At 39.5% G+C, this 23,044-nt stretch overlaps 1 protein-coding gene across 2 annotated transcripts in view; it reads right to left on the reverse strand.

The window, feature by feature from the left end:
* Nucleotides 1-19,836, reverse strand: part of dnah9 (dynein, axonemal, heavy chain 9) — a 90,223-nt gene extending 70,387 nt beyond the window's left edge. Inside the window, exons 1-26 of one of the 2 annotated variants that reach the window (XM_058407213.1) lie at nucleotides 19,452-19,836; nucleotides 18,305-18,501; nucleotides 17,575-17,733; nucleotides 17,340-17,470; nucleotides 17,038-17,249; nucleotides 15,076-15,309; nucleotides 14,711-14,878; nucleotides 14,504-14,620; nucleotides 14,130-14,280; nucleotides 13,121-13,235; nucleotides 12,911-12,979; nucleotides 10,574-10,700; nucleotides 8,875-9,130; nucleotides 8,171-8,412; nucleotides 7,963-8,098; nucleotides 7,672-7,868; nucleotides 6,535-6,959; nucleotides 6,158-6,380; nucleotides 5,748-5,914; nucleotides 4,752-5,622; nucleotides 4,189-4,319; nucleotides 3,866-3,992; nucleotides 3,444-3,596; nucleotides 2,967-3,092; nucleotides 1,859-2,098; nucleotides 1,113-1,273 (exon numbers count right to left, since the gene is read on the reverse strand). In XM_058407213.1, coding sequence (XP_058263196.1) covers nucleotides 1,113-1,273; nucleotides 1,859-2,098; nucleotides 2,967-3,092; nucleotides 3,444-3,596; nucleotides 3,866-3,992; nucleotides 4,189-4,319; nucleotides 4,752-5,622; nucleotides 5,748-5,914; nucleotides 6,158-6,380; nucleotides 6,535-6,959; nucleotides 7,672-7,868; nucleotides 7,963-8,098; nucleotides 8,171-8,412; nucleotides 8,875-9,130; nucleotides 10,574-10,700; nucleotides 12,911-12,979; nucleotides 13,121-13,235; nucleotides 14,130-14,280; nucleotides 14,504-14,620; nucleotides 14,711-14,878; nucleotides 15,076-15,309; nucleotides 17,038-17,249; nucleotides 17,340-17,470; nucleotides 17,575-17,733; nucleotides 18,305-18,501; nucleotides 19,452-19,802 — 5,486 coding nt within the window. In that variant the 5' untranslated portion in view covers nucleotides 19,803-19,836. Of the gene's footprint in view, nucleotides 1-1,112; nucleotides 1,274-1,858; nucleotides 2,099-2,966; nucleotides 3,093-3,443; nucleotides 3,597-3,865; nucleotides 3,993-4,188; nucleotides 4,320-4,751; nucleotides 5,623-5,747; nucleotides 5,915-6,157; nucleotides 6,381-6,534; nucleotides 6,960-7,671; nucleotides 7,872-7,962; nucleotides 8,099-8,170; nucleotides 8,413-8,874; nucleotides 9,131-10,573; nucleotides 10,701-12,910; nucleotides 12,980-13,120; nucleotides 13,236-14,129; nucleotides 14,281-14,503; nucleotides 14,621-14,710; nucleotides 14,879-15,075; nucleotides 15,310-17,037; nucleotides 17,250-17,339; nucleotides 17,471-17,574; nucleotides 17,734-18,304; nucleotides 18,502-19,451 lie in introns of both variants that reach the window. The other variant, XM_058407212.1, reaches the window with a different exon arrangement.
* Nucleotides 19,837-23,044: the final 3,208 nt, after the last annotated feature.

The following is a 23,044-nucleotide window of genomic DNA, read 5'->3' on the forward strand; positions in this document are numbered from 1 at the left end:
TTTTATTGTTTAACTCATTGGTTTTATAGAACCTCCATGTCAAGCAGTTTATTATTTATTCATTCTTTCATCTTTATCTAGTCAGCGTCATGGTGGATCCTGAGCCTGTCACCAGAACTCCGAGCGTAAAGTGGGAATGTGATACACCCTGGATAGCATACGAGGCCATCACACAAATTCACTCTTAACATACTCAAACTGTCTGGTATGTTTTTTAGGTGTAGGAGAAGAATCAGGAAGAAACCTAAACAGGACATGGAAAACTCTACACTGACAGTAATCCCAGCACCACTGTCCACTGTGACAGTGTAACAACTTTTTTTTAATCTACTGAAATTTAACCCTTTAAAAGATCTGAGACCAGACACTTCTCTACATTCCTCACACTCATTTATATTAACTACTGCATTATGTGCTTTAAGGTTTACTTATTTACCAAATAAGTGGGATTTTAAGGGTTAAATCTGTGTACCAGACATCAAAAAATGTATTTTTTTGTGGGGATTTTTGTTCTGTTTTAGAGTGTTTCCATTTTCTGCATTAAATGTCTTTGTCGTGTCTCACTCCACAGTGGTACTTAATGGCTTGTATAAAAGTAGACACAGGTATTGTAAGTATTTCTGTTTTCACTTAGCTTTCTAGGGGCAAAATAATCATAGAAAAGAAAAAAAATTGTTTTTTCCACACAAATGTTTCAAAATCTTCAAAGTAATTGCCGATATCAAACCCATTTCTGCTCTCTAAGATGCCTGTTCCTGCTCTCTAAGATGCCCCAAGTGCTTGTTCATAAGCGTCTGAAATGTAAAAGTGTTATTCTCAACCATATATATTTTGTGAAAGCCAACATTGACTTATTTTATATCAGACTTGAGACCACAAATAAAATAATTCATTTGTACTGCGGAATGAAACAGCAGTGTACTGCTAAAAAGGGTTAATATTTTAATTAATGGATGTTATGGAGACAGATCGATTGATGTTGTGAACTTTATCTCCACTCAAGTGCATCTCTGATTAGGAAGCACTTCACAGTTATCGATAACTTTAAACTTTAGACTTGAAATTTACATAAAGATTTGCATCAAGCTGGCGAGAGCCTCTGTTGGACTCACCTGTCTGTGAGCGGAGTGATGACGAGACGTGGCGTGTTGCCCAGATACTCGTAGGAATAGAGAAACTGGGCATCACAGATGTTAGCATAGCAGTGCCCGTCCCTTTCATCCCAACGGTGGCGCAGTTGGGACAGCCATACGAACGCCTGCGAGTTCTCCACCTGAGAGAGAAGGAGCACAGATGCAGAGCAAGTCTCGTACAGAAGTTGTAGAAAGTCTTTTATAGTCACAAGAAAAGCTAACAATTTCGAACTTTTCATACACGTTAGCGTGTGAGAACCAATTTGCGAGCGCCAGACCGTGCTCGGCTAATACTCTGCACCATGCAAGGACGGTGATTACGGAGGATTAAAGACGAAAGAATGTAACACCTGAGCGGTGAAGGGAAATTATCCAGAAGCTAAGCCACTCTCTTCACTTTGCTTTCATTAGGATTTCTGTTTGACTTAGCAGTCATTACTCAAGTAAATCCAAAAAATGAGAAATCCTAAGGGAGCACAGTAAGGCCTTCTGCTAAAACAACCATATGGAATAATAAAATAATTACACACCAAATAATATCGTATGCACATTTCTTAATGAAAATGTATTACAAGCCCCTTTTTCTGAACAGTGCTAATGCGGTGCTAGCGCCGTGATTTCACTCTATGGGTGCTGACTGTGACAGAATATGCAATGAGTCTGCAGACACTCCAGACGTCCCACTATATATGGTAAGCGGATGACGTTAACGTTGATGGTGGTACCTTCTGGGCGATGATCTTTGCCACTACGTCTCTGGCGTGGACATCTATAGTGCAGATGGTCATGACCTTCTGTCTGTCTCCAGGGCTGAGCTGCCCAATCAGCATGGTGATGAGCGTGTTCAGCTGGCTCACTTGTTTCTTATAATATTCCTTCATAGCATTCTCAGCGCCCTCTTCGAGCCGGGCGAAGGCCATACCGACGTCAGTGGTCCACCAGATCTGAGTGCAGGTGAGTGCAACCTAACAAGATGCACACTTAAACACTTAATAGTGTATTAGACAACAGCCTGGTGGAAAAAAAATTGAAATTGTGTTTTTCTGCCTGAAGAATTTATTCCAAAAAATGATATGGAAATGGACATTTTTGTTCTATGGTTGTTGTTTTTTTTTCAATTTTGCCTTGGCAATCTTGTTTCAAAGATCATGTTGGGCAATGAGCCAGTTTAACAATTTGATTAAGCAGGTGTATAGCTACATCCTATAGTGAAACAAAACTAAGCCTAATCAGTTCAGTTTATAAGAAGCTTAAAAAAAGTCTCTGGATGCTTCTGCTCTCCAACTGATAAATTGAAATGCAGACTTTAAAACTCGCAAACTTTGCTTGTAGTTGAGGTAAATGCAAGAGAATCACATGAAAGTCTATCTATCTATCTATCTATCTATCTATCTATCTATCTATCTATCTATCTATCTATCTATCTATCTATCTATCTATCTATCTATCCACACACAGAAGCACACAGATAGATAGATAGATAGATAGATAGATAGATAGATAGATAGATAGATAGATAGATAGATAGATAGATAGATAGATAGATAGATTCCGGTAAACAGCTAGAAACCCTGCTGCCAGTATTTTATTCTGTTTTTGTTTTGTTTTTTTAAATTCCCAAAATTTTGGTTTATATAACAATTTGTAATTCAGAATACAGTAAAAATTACAGTTAAGAGCTGGAATCCATATTTTACTGCAATTTTACTGTAATTTTCTATACAGGTTTTTCCAAATTTGTTAAATCCACTATATATTTCCTTTTTATTCATGCACATATCCCTCTTTTTCTTTATAAAGATTAAGGATCTGTTTAAGGGTGTTAGTGTATACCTGAGCAGGATAGTCAAACAGCCACTGTTCTCTCGGTTTCTCCTCATATGCTACAACAGCCTCTGTCATTTCGTGGCGCACAGTAGCACGCATCGTATCCAGAACTCTATTCAGCCATAATTCAACCTGCAAAGCAGAATTTATTTTAATTCATCTGAGCATTATCATTGCAACAAATCAGAACCATTTAAAGTATTAAATGTGCATAATTTTGTGCTCTGGATCAACACTGGGCATGTGATAGGACACACCTTGGATTGGATGGCAGTCTATCACACACACATTCACACACCCATTCACACCTGCATAAATGTATCATAGCCAGTCTTCCTATGGGCATGTTTTTAGAAGATGGGATGAAACCATAGATCCCGGAAGAAACCCACACATTTATATGAGCAGAATATAAAAATTCTGTTTGTTATAATATTTCTGTCAGACCTGTATTATGATATTATGATTGTTATGTAATTATACCTGGCCAGTGCAGTCGCAGGGCTCATTGAAAGCAACATACTCATCCTCCTTGCTGTACATGCCCAGCCCTGACTTCCCGGGGTTGCCATCGGCATCATTTTCAAACCTCATCTTTGCCATGTTGTCAAACAACTTAGACAGATGCCTTTGAACCTGAGGGCAGAGAACAAAAAGCTCAACTAAAAAGCCCGCTGTTTGCTTAGAAATGTTTACATCATCATCTATCACAACATTACAGACTGTGGGTTCAAGTCAAGAGAGCGAATGAGCAGTGATCAACACTGCCATCTAGAGTGTGATGTCGAGTGCTGCATGCAGAGTCTGTCTATAAAAGTCTAGGTTAAATAAGCATGCTGAAATCAATGAACATCAAAGAAACGCCTGTACATAAAGCTGTGTGTGTGTGTGTGTGTATGTGTTACCTGCTGAGGGTTGGTGCCATTGGACAGAATGTCAAGCAGATCAGCAGACGAGATGAAGTAGAACCTGGGGAAAGCCAGCCGCTTGGTATCCAGATATTCAGCCAGAGCCTTTTCACAGAGTGCCAGCCTGCAGGAAGAAGCACCATGCCGATAAGTTGTGTTTGTAGCTTGTACTTTTCATAGATGACTGAAATACAGCCTGAGGGTTATGGATGATATGAACGGTCACAGTACATTCCCTCCCATATTGAACCGCTGTGAAAATGTGGGCCACTCTTAAAAAAAGCAAAAAAAAAACCAAAACATAAAAACAAGCGATGAACCTGCTCTGAATATCCTCCAGCCTGTTGTAAAGCCCGGGTTTATTGGTGGCCTCCACAACGTTGGGCGTTTTATGAGCATCATAAGCCAGCTCTTTGAAACCTGTGTCAATGCCTTCAAAGCGCTTGGAATCCTGCAAGATATTCATGAGAGAACTGCTGTGGTAAAATAATAACCAACATTACTAGCAAACATCTGTGTTCCTGGTTATTAGAATAGCATGATAATTATCTAGACATATTCAGCCAAAAGCCTGGCTTTCAAAAGATAAACATTTTCATCTCTGATCTAAATCAATGAATGCACTGCCAGTGGGTAGGACAAGATGATTCTCCAGTCAGTAATGACCTCATTAAGCTAGGCCAAGTCCTCATTACAGGCATCTGGTGCACTCATTGATAACAGATAACTTTCTGCGGTACATTCATACATTCTGTGGTACATTTGGACTAATGGTTTTCATTTGCAGGGCGTGATTTATATGTGTATTAATCGTGCTCGGACTGATACCGTGACCAAAACTATGCACAAATATATTAATATATATCAAAATTGTATCCCGAACCTCAGGTAACTGTGAGCGGATGTCCTCCGAGCCAATGAAAATGCTCTCCAGGTGTGACCAAGTCCTCTGCACTTCAAACCAGATGGAGATCACTGAGTCGGCCGCCGAGAGCCGGCGCTGCCAAGATGACACTTCATCCAAAAAGAAAGCAATGTACTTAGAAGACATGAGGTTCTGCAGCTGCACCTGGTTGTCTTCCAGTGTCTCAACCAGCTCTTCGTCTGCTTTGAGAAGAGGGACGCTGGTTCGAGGGTGTGACTCATAGCCAAACTCCATTGCCGTCCAAGTGGCATCCAGCTCACTCAGGACTTTCTCCATGCCCATTTCCTTCACAGCCCGGTCCACGATGGCCCTCACCTCATCCTCAAAGCAGTGCAAATTTAGGTTCAGCAGGTCAGCCAGCGTGGTGTCGCGGTCCATGGTGAATTGTACTCCCGTGGCCATCATCAGCTGTTCCCAGTGTCTGGGACGGATGGCTGGGTTCTGTAGCTCGGCTACGGCTCGCAGAGACGTCAGTGTGTTTCTCACGACGCCCTCCAAACCAGTGAAAGCATCCCATGCCCGTGACTCTTTATCAAGAACCCGCAACTCTTTGGAGACACGTTTGCACTCCATCTCCATGTCATCCACGTTGATGTCCCTCCACGGCGTGGTGCGCCAAGAGTCAAGACTGAACCTCATGACCATTATCATGTCCCACAGCTCTTTAAGGATGGACACTTCTTTGCGACATTGCTTGAGTTGTTTGTAGTCAGGGACATTGACTTCAAACAGGCTGGCTGACTCGATGAGTGCAGTCATGATTGATTCTTTCTCCCGAATCTGTTTGTGTGCTAGGTTTAGCATGGGGTAGGGGTTTGAGCTGTCAAATCTAAAAGTAAGAAAAACACGATGATCACATCTACATTCATCAATAACAGACAGACCATCATTCACTACGGTCAGTGCTACAGAAATTGCTGTCTGTTATATGAGGATAATATTTAAATCTCGTACCTAAAAGGTCCTTTGGTGCGGAACTGCTCCCTGAAAGTGTGTTGCTCTACATCGAACGTAGCGCACTTCCGCCGCAGGTTAGCCACCTCATTCGCCTGCAGTGGCGCCACATGTTGCTTCACCACGACAGCTTGCTTCTTTATGTTAGTCCATTTCTCTGGCAGCTCCTATGACATATTAACACGTTTAACACGGGTGCACTTCATCTAGTTGTGTACTGTTTTATTGTGTCTTATTGCATCTTACTGTATATAGACCACCTCTGATGAAGTATTTAATCAAAGTGCCTGCTTATGGGAGATTTTAGAGTGTACCATCTCTATATTTCTAAAGTGAAACACCAGAGTCGTAACAGCTTTATGGCCATTGTGGTGGTATTGACGGTTTGGTTCTATTATGAACGCAATTACCTCGAGCTGTTTATACACCACTTCGGGAAGTTCCTGCTCATATGTCTTCAGCAGATCAATGGTGTGTTGCAGAGGCTCGAACATTTCATCCGTAGCACTCTGTCTCTCTTTCACTGCCATTAAGTGACCCATAATCTCCACCAGGCCAGCATAGTCTCCTTCTTCCACCTTCCTGCTAAAGCCAGTCTCAGTTACCTTAATAAACCCTTCCAGATCTGACAAACTGCAAAGGGAAACACAAAAGGGCACCAAAGTGGAATAAAAGTTATTCAATCATTATATTCCTTTTTTCTCTGCAGGCTATTTAAGCACATTCACTCCTCCATCAGTTTATATTTTTATTATTTAAAAGAATTCGTTCAGAAACAGTAAGCTACCTGTGAGTCACATGGTCGATAAGATGCTGTTTGAACATAAGGCTCCACTTTTTGATAATATTGAGCAGAGTGCTTTTGAAAGCCCGTGCGTCCACTCTCATCCAGCCTTCGAACACGCGGACAGGCTCGAGCTTCTGCACTTCTTCATACACGCTTTCATAAGAATCCACTTGCTCACGGAAGCGCTCCAGAGTCGGCGGGTTTTCAGGGACACCGTCCTCCGCATGTGCTTCGATCTCCTCGCTGGTGAGGACGTGGCCGTAGAGCAAGAACTGACGCATGAACTCCTTCCGGTCATCAATGTAGAGGTAACCGTAGCGTTCAAAGGTGTTACAGTGCTCACAACACTTTCCCATGACCCTTTGCACTCGGTCCATCAGAAGCTGACGCATGTCTGTAAGATCTGCCATGTCCTCCATATCAGCCTGTAGATATGATTGTCCATGTTTTAGAGAGATGCTCTAGTGAACTTAGCACCTGGATTAGATTTATAGCTGGAAGGGATTCAAATAAAATCTGTATAGATCCAGCTAATCAAAATTCTTTAATCATTAGTGATTAGTTCATGGCTATAAATTAGACTCATCAGTTTAACCCTGGCATTATGGAAATAGTTAGTGTCTTCTTTCATATGAGCTGTTAGCCACCACTGTGGAGTGTGACATGACAAAGATGCTGAACAAAAAATTCAGTTTTTTTGGCCTCTGGTAAAAAGGATTAAGGTTTTTATGTTTCATTTCACCCTGACGCTGCATGTTAGCATGCTGCCAACTGATGTGACTAGCATCATGAAAAGCTATGGCATCTATTCAAACTTGAAGCAAAGCTCTGTAAACGATTCATTGTTGAACCATGTCATCATGTCACTGAGTAGACCCGAGAGGATTTTCTGCTTTCCTCTAAATAATTTACATAAACGCGTGTAATTAACTGTAACAGACATCATGATGGTTTATGTCTGGAAAACTGGGCTGAGCTGCAGCCAGATTTTTCCACCTGCTGATAGATTCGAAATCATTTATGCTCAGTTCCAGCATGATAGTAATGCTATATATAATCAAACCTTCTCTATACTACTTGCCTACCACAAAATGTGCACAGGACAGTGGAAGTGAGTTATTAGAAAAAAGGCAGGACCTGGTAATGTGGAACGCTGTTATACTCAGCCAGCCGTGGTACCAAAGATGAGATCCTGTAGACATCATTGATGAGACCCTCCACTAGTTCATAGAAACCATCAGCAGCCCCAAACTCGAGGGACGGATGGAAGACTATATCAGGAACCTCAAGATTAAGATGGACTTCAAAAAGTGGAGCCAAGCCAGGTGTCTCATCTGCTGTAATGCATTAAATGAAGCGTATTACACAAGAAGCAGCACAAACCTACCAGATTAAGGCATAAATTCTAGTAAGAAAAACAAAGTTTACCAGTATTGTCCAAAAATGATTTGAGGGAGCTTTCAATGCTGTTGAAGAAGCCATCTATAACCATTTCATCAATGTACTCCACATATGACCTCCATTCAGCTGATGATGGATCCACTTGGAACAGTGTCAAGTTCTCCTAAAAAAAGGAAAAAATAAATAAATACTACACACTCGCCATCTTATCTCATAAAATTACTCCATCACTGACCTTCAGTAAGAAATGGAGCTTTGCCCCAGAGTTACGGATCTGGCCATAGATTCTTTCCAAGCGCTCATGCTTGTCCTCCAAATTGAGCAGTGTGTCTTTTTTTCCGTCCTTCCTCTCAAATATGGGATGACTCCAATTCTTCATGATGCTCTGGATCTCTTCCACGTTGTCTTTTGTCCTCTGAAGTCGCATTTCAAGATCGTGCACTGCCTCACGCACATCTTGGATGTATTCCCAGATTCCTAGCAGTAACACATGAGCTATGGTCATGACTGAAGTTATTAATATAACAGATTAAGCTTTCAGGCTTTTTAATGACTTTCAGTTGATTGCTGTAAATTGACACTGAGGGTACACAAAATAAAGCACTTTTTTAAGCAAATGACTAATTGCTGCATCATAAGAATGTCAAGAAGTCAATGATGCTTTGGTTAAAGGCTTTGGGCTACTATTTGACAATATATACTGATACTGAATCTTAGTTTAAAGTAGTTAAGAGATATTGTGAACTGCTGCTTTGAAAATCCATCCATCCACCTATTCTTAACACCGTTCATCCTACTGGTGGCAGGAAATCCCAAGCCTATCCCAGGAGACTCAGGGCAGAAAGCAGGGTACACCCTGGACAGGAAACCAGTGTATCACAGGACACAATCACACACACACACACACATTCATACACTAAATGGGTTAACATACTACACCTTTGCTTGTCCAGTTGATGGTGCCTTCAGCATCCTTCAGTTTGATGTCGATGTCTTTCAACTGGTTCTGGATCAGAGGGAATTCCACCTCCAGCACCGTCCTCATCACTTTGTTGTACCAGCCGGTCATGAGTTCCAGGTTAGCGATATACTGCCAGAGCAGCTCCTTTTTGGAGTAAATATCCGCAGCAAGATCTGGAATATCCTGGTCTTGCATGGCCTCCAGATACTTCACCTCTCGTAGCACCGACACCAACTAGAGATCGAGAAGTTCCATTTCTATAATAATGCTGTTATAAACCATCCAGACATCTTAAACATCTCAACCATCTTAACTTTCATTACAGGAGAAAATAAAAATGCCTGTGTGAGGAGAAGGGCGAGGAGAAGAGTGATGTTATTAGTCAAACATATGAACCATCATACAGAATAATATAAGCAAAAAGAAAATGATTGTACATGTCACATCGTCACACATCACAAACTCACAATTTTGAACAAATATTGAATTCTGAGCAGATAAAAATACAGATAAAACACTTTTGCCAGAAGGCTTCACATGGCATCTGGAGGAGTCTAGAGGTTGGCATCGGCAACAGGATCCTAAGCAATGCGACAGAAAAGTCAAGCAAGTGTGAGTGTTTTCACTTTCATGTGGGTGCAAGCGAGCGGACAGTTATGAAGTTTGTGGGCGTAAACAAGCATTCAGATTTGAAGCTTGTGGGAGTAAAGAAACAGACAGATATGAAGCTCATTGGTCAAAAAAGTAGCGCATACATTACAATGGTACAGAGTTTCATTCATCCTTATAACTTCTGGTCAGAGTTATGGAGATTTAAATCAGGCTTTGTTAAAGCCAATATCAGGGGAAATAGAGCCAAATGTATTCATTAGTCTAAAAATAAAAGCACACCCATTTTAAGTTCAAATCCAAATACAAACATGGATATTGAGAGCACTAAACTCATACAGATACAGATACAGATAATGACACTGCAAGTTTTTACTCCTTTAATTGGTATAAAGACCAGAAAATTTATCTGGTAAAAGATTTAATGGCTTGAAATGTTAGAGGTCATCGCAGGCACACACTGGAATTATGAGAGAAATGGCCTATTAAGTGCTGGAAGCGAAACAACAGCTTTTTATTATAAATGGGAACACTAAGTTTCATACTATGAAAGACAAAAGGAGAAAAAAGAAAATAAAAAAACCAAACAAACATTGGAAAGTAGGATGACAGGTTGATGTGAGAACAGTGTGTTATGTTGTGGATGACTGAACATGAACTAAAAGGCAAGTGGGGTTTATACTAGTCTAGTTTTTGAAACTTAGTCAAAGATTAGCCCATTTCTAGCCAAGGCACAGTGACGTACTACACAGGGATTGGTCATATTATGGATTATCCTTAAGTAGTGATTAGTGCTTGGGCAGATATTCGTACCCAGACTATGACTATAGAATTTGGAGACTCTGTATGGATGTACACATGCCATTTATTATAATGAAGACTAAAGAATGATGCTGTCTCATACAACTGTGAAGTAAATTCCCACTAAGTTACAAAACAATAAATGCCCTTGTACTGAAATACAAAGGGTTTTTTTTAAAGTATTTTTATTTAATAATATATTAGTTCTGGACTGCAATGTACACATCTGTAATCCTGTATGTAGACAGGGCTATCAGAAGTCATTACCTGTGGATTGAAGTTGACAGTGATGAGTTTAGAGGCCGGGTCTCTAGAGATCAGGGGCTGGCTGAGATTATACTGAGATTTTTCACCCACTGATTCAGTCCATCTGTTATAAAGCTTAGAGGAATACCTAGAAGCAAAGACATACATGAAGAGAACAAATCATGAAAAATGGAGGAGATTGTGGATACTGCTACGAGATGCATTTAATTAATAATGTTTTAGTTAATATTTTAGATTCACAATGGCACCAGTTCAGTACCCAGGATTGACGTCAGGCTTATACCAGCAAAAAATGTTGAATCGGATAACAGAGAAAAAAATAGATGAATTTGACTTAATCTTGTGAGAAAAAATAGAGAAAAAAAATGAAATTTGGATTGGAAAAGTTTTTTTTTTTTTTTTGTAAATGAAAATGTTATATATATATATATATTTAATGTACTGTATATAAAGAGACTTGATTCTTTTAAGGATTGATTTTATTATTATTATACTTTAATTTATTAAGTAAGTTAATAGTATATTTATTTAATAAGTTTAACTGAATAACTGTGGTTTTCAGTTTTAGCCATAATTTTTTTTCAGGTAATTTTTTTTATTTTATTTTTTAAATAAAAAACATTACCTGATGTGCACTGTTAATGGCTGATACTTAAGCTTTCAGTATCAGTATCAGAGGGAAAAAAAACTATACTGATAACGAACTACAAACATATTCACAACACATTATAACACCGCCAAAAGGCATTATAAGCTAGAAGCCATTAAAATAATTACATAAGAAAATGCAATACTTACGCAATGCAAGTGCATTATGACAAATAAGCAGTGTTTTCAACACTATATGAGCAAACATAAACTGATATTGCTCCTTTATCCTCTATAATGCCAGAGGCATTATTAGAAAACTTGCAACCTATACTTTTATATACAATAATATCACGTGTTTGTCAATAACCTATAACACTTATATATGAAAAATTCATACATTCAGGTACATCTCAAAAAAGACCACGGCAAGTCACACTGGGTTTTTGGTATTGGTGATATAATATACAAACACTGCATAAAATGCATTCTGTTAACAATTTATAATGCATGAAGTAATTCTAACATTATAAATACTTTATGCTGTCCATGTTTCCATAGATCATTGTACATATATATATGTCCTCATATACTGTTTTATCTTACTGTTTTATTTTAATGAGTCAAAAAAATAAATAAATATTAGTCCGGCAGTGAAATTCCCACATGCTGCACTTATTAGATCCACAGAGATCCTCTCGAAGAATTTCACTTCCCCTGTGAGAAGCTCAGCACTTGACAAAAATTTAAGTGCTACAGAAATGATTCGGGTGGTTAAAATACAAAAAGGCAGCATAAAATAAGATCCATTTATCACAAATAAGGAAGAGGAAAAGCCGGAGCTGCTAAATAGGAACTGGTAAAGTAATCTCTTTATAAGCTTACTGTGAGAGCCTTTGCACTCTGGTCTTCATTGGAATTCTACACAGTGCATGGTGGCTTAATTGTCTTATTGCGGTTGCAGCACAGAGTCCCGAGAAATCAAATAGCTCCATGCTACACATAAATCATAAGCTGCTGTGTCAAGATGTAATAACTAGAGATGCCCATAATAGCTCTAACTAGATTGCTTGCGTAATGCTTGCGATTACCATCAGGCCTGTGCCATGGGGTAATTCATCATTTGGTTTTAATCCATGCAATGATACCCATACACACATGCACACACTCACACACACACACACACATGTATTGCATGAAAACAATGCGCATACATGTTGGTGCTACAACTCCACAACAGCTATGTGCTACCCAGACATATTTGTTAGAAGCACTTGACAGAACTATTGTTCTTTTGGCACAACTGAGAGAACAGAGGGAGCATGAGAAAATGAGACTGCTGTGTAATAACCTATAAATACTGGCTTTCCAAATGAGCAAATAAATCACACTAGGGACCGAATGTCCCTGGTTCCTCTGTATATTTTTATTGTTGCACATATGCTACAGGCCTTTACAAAACAACACATGTTTACCTTGAGTTTATTATCTGTTCTAAAGGCCACCGTACCAACATGATGTCAGCACAGCAAGCTGGGTTGTAAAGGATAGAAAATGATGTACTAGCTTGCTTGTAGACAAAACAAAATATTAGCCGACGAAACATTAAGGCGAGTCGGGGATGGGGAGATCCAGTGCGTAATGATAATGCTAGCAATAATGAGGGAAAACATGGGATATAAGCTGGACCAGGCAAGCTGCATTGTAATTACCATTCATTTCAATCGAAAAGGATGTTATTTAACTCACCGTTTAAGCAACACCATCATTTCCTCATATTTCTGCGTGACCTTTTCTCCATATGCTGATTCCAAACATCTAGGATCATATAAAAATAATGTGAGGTATAATTCAGGTAATCAGGCACAACACAGATGTCATCAGTAGAAAGTGTAGAATGCATTACATCTTAGATGACTGCCAGGAAATCAAGGTGGAAGACATCTAACACATACTTACGGATAGCTGATGTACCGGAAGTTGTTGTATAGGATCTGGATGCGTTCTTGTAATTGCTGGGACCATTTCAATCCACCTGCTACCAGTGGCATGTTCCTATTGATCCATGTGTAACCTACAATACATATTGTGTACCCAAACATCACACTCCATTTCCAATCCAGCACTGCAACCAGACTCCACTTCCCACAATGCACACTCACCTCCACGTTCACTGACACCTGAATTTTGATTACACACACCTGTTCACACACACACACTGACTCACAGCTCATGCTTAAAAGACTCTCACATTCACAAACACTTTGCAAAGTATACACTCCATTTCCTCTGTGTCTTGAAGTTACCAAGCCTTTTATTCACGCTCATGTTCAGTTTGGACCTTGCTTTGTGAACGCTTTTGTTCTTTGCCTTATCTTTAATACCCAATTTAATCTTTGATTGCCTGACCATTGCATGTTTCTCTACTTTGAGATTGCCTTACATGTTGAAAGTTGTCCTTAAAAGTCATTAATCTGCACTTGCGTCCATCTCAATGTCTTTGTTGTGACATTGTGGGGAAGTTTTCCAAACCAATAACACATATGTACTGTAACACCTTAGTCCACTCTGAGCACTGTATTTAACTGATCATAAGCAGATATTATTACATGAGCAAACTTTTAATACAGCATGAATGCAGATTACGTCATGCATTGTTCATAAAACTCTGCAAATGTATAAAGGACTTTCCTGTATTTCTGTAGAACTTTTAAAACCTCAAGAATGTCCCAAGACAAATTGATCTGAAGAGTGCTTAAAGGGTCCAAAGAATGAACATAAAACAAGGTTTAAATGGTAAAAATTAAGTCACTTGACTTTTATTATGAATACTATTTAACATACAGGAATGTGTTATAAATGTGTTATGAATACAAGATTCAAAGAAGCTGAACATTCCCAACATTTAACATTATATGTGATCTAGCTCTGGTAAAAATAAATAAATCACGTTTTGCTTTCAACTCACCCAGCTGTTCCTCGGCCTGTGTGTGTTTTTTGTAGAGTTCCTTGCAGCAGTCGAGCTCCTTGTCAAACATTTTGACCAGCACAGGGTATCTTTTCTGAGCATCAGCTGCAATCAGGGGACGTTCAAGCAGAGTGCCAAACATGTCCAAAACCTGAGCAACATGCGTGGCAGATACTCGTGATGTGTGGTTGATGAGCTCTCACTGTTAAGAATCTACACTGCTTTGTATTCTCATCAATCACACATTCAGGCTGCATTCCTTACAGTTTCATTAAGCAGATATATGAAATTCATAAGGAAGTATGAATATAAAAGTCGCCAAATCTACTGGAGACTGGATCTGAATTATTGAGTAATCTGAGACTGCCACTCACCTTGAAGGCATGCTCGAGCCCTGAAGCATCATCAAATGCCTGACAAAAAATTGCACCAAGACGTCGATCTGTGTCTTTCACTTTACGTTCAAATTCGGCTAAATCTGCCTCAAACTCCTGGAAAAGACCACTGTTTAGTAAGGCATGCCCGCAGCAAATATTTGATTCTGTATCTCTGTATCAGTATAATATATCTGGCCTACATACCGTATTGCAAACATCGAGGCAGTCATAAGGCTTCTCTGTGAACATTTTGTATCTCTCCAGGAACTCCTCATGCAGCCGAACAACCTGCTGACTAAGAGCTCGTCCACGAACGCCTCCGAATTCCACCTTCTCCAGTTTCATCATATCGATCACAGTCAGCAGTAAAGTCTGGAAAGATTAAAAAATGGGAAGTTATTGATAATAAAAAAAAAAAAAAAAGAAAAGAAAAAATGGTTCATGTTAATCTGAGAAACTGGGTGGGAAGGGAACGTAAATTTTTACATTACATTGTGAAAGCAGTAAAACAACAAGGAACCACACCGCATCCAGACTGTACGGCTCTTCACAAATTCCCCTCCACTTACCTCAATCAACTTTAATCTCTCTATGAAACGATCCAGTCCAGCGAACACCATGGCAGGCGAGAAATCCCAGGGCTTTATTTCCATCCCGTTTCTCTGGTACTGACTCAAGCTGTTTCTTCTGTCATTAAAGATTCCCTTGAAGTGTGTAAGCACATCCAGAGTACTTTCCACACGCGAAAGACTCTCCACCACGTCGCTTTTCAGGATGTCCTCTGGATTGACATGGCTCCGAGCCTTCACACAAGGTACCAGGAAGTAGAAAAGAAGATTTATCATAGCACAAAACATCTAAATTACATTCATTGACTTGCCATTTTCTGTACCACCTTTTACCATAAGTATACCTACTTTTTGTAGGTATTTCTCTAACAGATAGTTGCAAGACATAAGGGAGTAAAATCAGGATTGTATTTATATGGGGAAACTCTTTAGTGGGTACAATATATGTGATTATTCATTCATCTATCCATCCATCCATCCATCCATCTTCTGTACTGCTTATCCTACACAGAGAATCTGGAGCCTATCCAACGGTAGTCTGGGCCCAAGGCAGGGGCACAGCTGCACACACACTCACATACCCATTCATGCACTATGGATAATTTAGAGATGACATTCAGCCAACATCGCATGTCTTTGGAGGAAACTGGAGTACCTGGTGGAAACACCCAAAGCATGGTAAGAACATGCAAAGGCAGAGATGCACACAAGGCAGAGGTTGGAATGAAACCCCCAACCCCAGAGGTATGAGGCTATCATGCTAACCGCTAATTCACAATGCCCCTGGGAATTCATATTTGCATAAAATTGGAAAAACAGAAATAATAATACACAGAGAGACGATGCTCAGACAACACATTGACACGACATTGCATTAAGATCTAGAAACAACAGAGAATAAATAGTGAGTTAAGGGCTCAGCACTGACCAGGTGAACACAAAGAGCTAATGAGGGGACACGTGCAGAGTCCAGACCAAAGGCATATATCATAACACTGAGAACTAGGGATCAAGTAATAAGTAGTGCTCACAGAGCTGGCAACCTAGACAGGGTCTGAAAGGAGGAGTTAGTGAAATATACAACTACTGTCTCTTTAAGCTGTCCTCAGAGTATCTCCTAACAGTCGTCTACCCTATGCACCAGAGGCAATTTCAAATAATTGACAGGATAGGAGGGCTGACAAACTGAGCAATAGTCAGTACACCTACAAATTGCATCAATATGTACCTGACAACCTGATAAGATGGCAAATGAACAATACTTTATTGTTCTTATAGAACATCAACCTGGCAGCTTGTTTCTCAAAGATAAATTTATAAAAGTGGAGGCCAAAAGTGACAAGACATGAAAAAGAAGGAACTGAACACAATGATTTTTTGAGGTTCTCAACAGATTTCCCGACAACAAAATCTATCATAACTACATCAGCTGGTGTGTGTGTGTGTGTGTGTGTGTATTACAAGCTGCATACTAGCCATGCCTGTTTTCTGCTTTGCTATGGTAGTGTTATGTTAAATCGATGTTTAGACAGCACTTCTGGCCACCAGCTACCTTAGTATTTATGAAATATGGTGTGTGAGAGTATACATATAAAGATATTTGGAAAAGCAACACAAGCATTGCCCAAGATAAATGCTTACACAGGGGACAGAATATTTCAGTATATTATTGTTAGAATATTTCAGACACTAAAGCCCAAAATGTTTATACAGAGCCCAGAAATGCCCATTTGAAGCTGCATGTGGTGCAAGTAAGGTGTTCCTAATAAACTGCTAACTCAGTATATATAACATACATGTTGTTTTGTACGATAAACTAGCTTTAATCTATGAATGTTACGAGATTAACGGCACAGTTCAGAAAATTATGCTAATAGAACAAAGATGAAACCTCATGCAAAAATCACAGCTTACACTTAATGTTTTAGTCAAAATGACCAACTCAGAGATTTAATCACCCACCTGTTGAATGAGCAGGTTGCAGACCTCCTGTAGGAGCACAATCACTCTGGCTGGAGTGTTGTAGTACTTGGAGTTTGCCCATACTAAGCACACAGTGTGCATTAGGGGCGCAAGTCGCTCTTTCACCTCACTGAAATCTGTATTTTCTAAATCTTCTGTAAGTCGCTCCAAAGGCTTGAGAAACATATTTATGTCCTTTGCTTCCTCCAAAGCTTTAACACAGAAACATGATGCATAAACATCTATAGGATTTGTGTTAACTATTTTGCAATTACAGAAAATTATGATATTTGACCTTTTACCTCCATTTACAAGGTGTAGCATGTTTCTAAAGGCAGGATAGTAACTACTCTCCATTGCATCCAAGAGCTCTGCCATTTTTATCACTTTGGTAGACTTAAATTGGTTGTGGATACCCTTAAGGTCAGCGTATCTGTTGATAAATTCGAAATAAAGAATAGAAGTTGAGATTTTAATGATTGGAATGTGATGATCAGAGGATATTGGTTTTGAGTACTAACAACAAACTGTACTGACCGATTCTTCCAAAAGTTCAGCTCTACATGAGGTGTGGGATTTTTTCCCTCCAGCAGTGGCTCAGACGAGTCTCTCTTGAGAACTTCATGAATCTGATGACTCCACTCAATAACCATGGATTCGATGGAGTGGATGATACTTTTATCCACCAGATCTCCCCTGAGGCAATAAAAAGACAGTGGACTGTTTGTGTTCACCTCATGACCGAAGATCTTTCAGTACAGCACACGAGCATTGTGATACATCGAAATCCACCTGATGTATTCAGTCAGGTAAAGAATGAATGTATCTCAAGCGAGAAAGCGTTCAAGGCGGATAGGGATTGTACTTTTAATACAGTTTCACTTTTCATAGCTGCTACATGATACGACAGCTTGAATTGAGCAGACATTGTTAAAGTTTTCATGCAAACAGAACAAGCCATACTGAAGTCACTGAGCAAAACAAAAAGAAAGATTGTTTCTTGATGATTGTACACAGCCAGCCCTCAAGGGAGTTTCTCGCTGAGACAAGATCTGTCATAGTTGATGCTACTTGCTGTCATGTCGCACCGAGGTGTGTATAAAGAAATGTCAGTGGCCACAGGTGAACCATTAAGAATGCACTGCAGGAACGACCCTCAGGAAACTAATTAAAAACTTCACAATAAAACTACACTGAGCTGTTAGGTCGAAACTCTGGCAAGTCAAGAATATTTTGAAATGCATTTGAAAAATACTTATGTTTGCACCTCATTTCTCTTTCAAACGCCGCTTGTTCAATTCTCCCTGATCCGGCAGGAAGAGGAAGGAGAGTTTTGCCTTTGACATGTCCTGACATGACAAACACGCTGGACTTCAGAGCATGGACGTGTCGCATGAGGTCCTGAGACATGACCTGAGGCCACTGGTAATGGTTGTCGTTGTTGAGCAACACTGGAACCACAACCTTAATAGATAAAGAAGTAAAAATTCACACTAAGGGCAAACAATAAGACTTACACATTGTGAATGAAGTTTTTTATTGTTTGTGTGTTGCTGAGTTTGTGTACAAACAGGCACAAACATGTGAAAGGAGTTCTTTAGCTTCGGGCTCATTCACAGAAATAGGAGGTTCAATTAAATTTTTAATCCACAAGCCTAACAAACAGTAAACACTAATACGCAAAGCAGTATTATGTTTTTTTCTTTCCTTTTAATTGAAATCATTGGTGTTTCATCACACCAGTGCAACTTTTAAACCTTATACAAGTCTACAAAAACATACACTGCATTATGTGCACTGTATATGACGTCACACTGCGTACCACGTGATTACTGTTAGACTTCACCTGCTCCCTCATAAACAAGGGTCAAAACCTACCTACAGCCTACAAAACCTATATCTACCTTTTGTTAAATATCACTGAATTGCTATTAAGAATAATATTGAAACGTGTCAGCTTAAATGAAACAGGCAACAGGTGGATAAAATAATTATTAAGCAAGATTTGATTTTATTTGTTTGTGTGTGTTTGTGTCAGTACTGGATACTCGGGACAGACTATAAAATAACACATTACACACATAAAACAAACAAAATGACTTTTATAAACAAACTAAACGACTAGAACCACACGTTTTAATAAACTCTCTCGCAGGTAAGTGATCTTAAATCGCTCCTACAACGTTACTGTACGCATGGCTGTATCCCAAATTCCACACTAAAGGATACAAAGTGCACTGCACGGCACGTGAAACCATTAGTTTTATACCCTATGAAGCACACCTAACCTTTATAACGAGTAGAGCAATTTGTAACACATCCAATCCGATGCGTCGCTGGAAGTTCCACTTTACGTAAATTACGTAGAAAGCGTAGTCAGCGACGCTGCGTACGCACTTCAAAACTTTCCTCACCTCTTCTACGAAGGCTGATAACTGCTCCAGAGGAGAGTAGGACATGTCTCCGTACATCAGGTCCGTCTTCATCGTGTCAGAAAACAGGGCAGTTTGCCTTTGTTTAATGAAATAAACAGCTTTATTCTTCGAAGCCTCTGCAAATTCATTAGTAGGAACAAGTTGTCCTGTGGCATTTTGATACACAACAAGCGTCGTGTGGTCGGGTTTATCCAGAAAGTCCTGGATCACTTGTTTCTGCTCCTCTACAGCTACGCATTTTTGCCAGCGGTCCTTCTTTAGTCTGAGTGTTTTTAGCACACAATCCTGTATAAACTCGAACCTTTTCTCAGCAGCTGGCGACTCGTCCATGTTTGCAGTTGCTCTGATCAGTGACTATAGTGTGAAGTCCATACCAACTCATTGTGCCCCCCCCCCTTAGGCTCCATAGTAACCCAGTGTTTGCATTAATGAGCCTGTTGCTCAGGGACACTCCAGTCTTTCTGCTCATTCTTCTCACAGGTGGATGCACACATCACTTAGTTACTCTCTGTGTTGCTCTCTGGGCTCACTCACTGGCCTTTTTGTCACATTTTAACATGGTTCAGAGTCGGCCCAGATTTGATTCATGGGCAGAGACGGTGCCAAGTCAAGAAGTTTTTATTGTCATTTCAACCACATACAGCTGATGCAGTACATTTCTCCAGGACCCTGGTGCTACATAGACAACATACAACATATGATTACAAAACAGAAACGACAACACAGAGCTAGGACAGAAGTTTGTCTTAGCTATATAAAGTGCAAATAGTGCAAAGACAAGACAAGAAACAACACAAGACGGGACACGAAAAAAAACATGTGCAACGAAACAAAATGGAATGTGATGTGCAAACTTGAGAAACTGTAAAAACCGGGTATCTATTAACATATATGTTTGTAAACATATATATGCGTATATAGCATATATATATATATAGCAGGATTGTGCAAAAATGCAGTGGCAGCGGAGTAGTGGGTCCTGCACCTTAACGTTAAAACCACTTTCTAAACCCAAACTTTAAACCTTAATTCTGATCCAAACTTACATCCTTGAACGTTTTCTTTCCCTAAACACTTCCCATCTAATGCCTCGGGGTAAATCAGCAATCCTGTAATTTGACTGGCTTCCTAGCTCTTTGCCTTTAACTTTAGAAACTCTTTACAGACAAGTTATTTGCTTTTCATCACTAATGTACCACTAATAAAAACATTTCTTTGGCTAGATTTGGTTCTTGTCCTGTAGAAACAAAAAAGAAAAAAGTATTTTATATCAGCAAAACCGCTCATATCACTTCATTATCACAGGAAACGACACTAGCCAAATAGCACATGTGAAGGCATTAATAGTAATTAGTAATAATAGTAATAATTATTATTATTGTAGGAAATATCCCACGTTATTAATATAAGTAATACATGTAAAGGTAAAATATAAAGTGGAACAATATGTGTAAAGGTCTGCCTTTCACTGTTCCGTGATAAACTATAGTCCTGCTCTTTGTATATAATTGCTCCTCAGTGCATCTCTTGAGTCTTTTCTATTGTATTAATATAATATACCAAAATGTTCCTGACATTTCTGCCAGATATCATATCTGGCTTCTTCACACAAAAGGTCAAGATGGTCAGGCAAAACATTTGCAACTTTTTGGGGACATGGTGGCTCAGAGTTTAGCATGTTTGCTTTGCACATCTGGGGTTGGGGGTTCAATTCCGTCCATTGTGTATGTTCTCCCCATGCTTTGGGGGATTTCTCTCGGTACTTTGGTTTCTTCCCCCAGTCTAAAGTCATGTGTTGTAGGCTGATTGGCATCTCTAAATTGTCCATATTGTGTGAATGTGAGTGTGTGTGTGTGTGTAATTGTGCCCTGTGATGGGTTTGCTTCCCTTCCCCATGCCCTAAGTTCCCTGACATACACTCCAGGTTCCCTGCAACCTTGTGTAGTATAAGTGCTACAAAATTGGATGGATGGCATTCTTTTTATTTGTAGTTAAATTGCAAAGTATCATTAAATATACCAGACAGGTGCTTTTTGCATTTAGGAACCACATCATTCCTCAGATGGAGCATCCATTCAGTGTGGTTATTCCATCAGTGCACATGCTGAATAAGCAGGCGTAGGGCTGGGGCAGGTAATAAGTAATTGCTCCCCTTACATACAGATCAGGTAGTAATTTTGTTATGACTATAATCTGATATGCTTTTTTAATGAATCAGTACTGCAGTGGTCTAACAGTGTTTGGTTAAGCATTCAGAAACACCCAGCTGCAATAAAAAAAAACCATTGTAAACTCTCTACCTGAAACTGTCTGAAGCGCAGGACCTTTTAAAAGAATCTGAAGAAGCACCTGTCTAGAGCTTTAGATTAGATTCAATTTATTATACCATTTTACTGTCTTTAATTATTCAGCCACTTTATTGCCTGCAATTATTCAGCCATCTCATGGTCTTTTGGCTTTATTACTCACTGATTGGTGTACAGTGGGAAGATTTCTGTAAGGAGCCCAGGAGTCACTGAGAAGAGTTTTTCAGAAAGAAGTACATTTTTATAGCATTTAGCAGGTACAGGGTTTGACATTTGAATTTCTGCCCATGTTCACGAAGCTACACCCGCTGGATCTTAGGTGGATTATAGAGTTTGTATAAAATGACTCTTCCAAGCACAAACAAAAATTCCGGACTGAAAGCCAGTTTTCCAATCAGGTTTTCTCAGCAACTTAATAAACATTTGCTGAGGCTAGGGCTTAACCTGTTGCAGTTTATTTTTTTTAATCGTGGTTTACATATCTTCCTGTTTATTTGTGCAGCTTCTTCTTGTGAATGCCTGGATTATTGATCTGAAGATTTCATTTGGCACAGGTTTTATGCTGGATGCCCCTCCTGAACCAACCCTCTAGTCCGGGCTTGGAATCTGCACTGGGAGTACACCATCTTGTGCAACCCCAGAGGCTGGGGTCAGTTTCACTTGTCTGGCGATCGAACCTGGGCTGCAGAAGTGAGAGCATTGAAGCCTAGCCACTTATCCTCCAGGGACACTTCAAGGTTTTTTGTACAAGTAAGGAATAAAACTATTAAAAAACTAAGATAATACTATACTATACACCTTTAATAATCTATGTAACCCTGGTCAGGGTCATTGGTGGATCCAGATCCTGATCAGTCCTGAGAAAACCCAGGTAAAACTTATGAGAACTGTAGACTCTGGATGCCTTACCAGTTCAAGAGCATCACTAATGTTTATCATCTTATCCTTGTGAGGTATATTAATATAATTATTAATCAAATGAATTAATGGTACATTACACCTGAACCTAACCCCAAACTTATCTTCTGTAGCCTGAAGGAAACCTTTTTCAGTTCCTTAAGTCTTTTGTAAATAATAGCTGCAGCTTTCAAAAGAAGAAAAAAACCCAGTATTCCTTTGGGGTAACTAGCCAAATGTCAGCGTCAATTCAAGATCAAATCAGTCAAAAGCAGTCACAGACACTCACAAGAGAACAATCCGGTGGCCAAGCTATCTACAAACCAGGCCTGATAGTAATATATAGGCTCTATGGAAAGTTTTTGAGAG

Source organism: Hemibagrus wyckioides, linkage group LG13, assembly GCF_019097595.1.
Source record: "Hemibagrus wyckioides isolate EC202008001 linkage group LG13, SWU_Hwy_1.0, whole genome shotgun sequence".
NCBI classification, from domain to species: Eukaryota; Metazoa; Chordata; class Actinopteri; order Siluriformes; family Bagridae; genus Hemibagrus; species Hemibagrus wyckioides.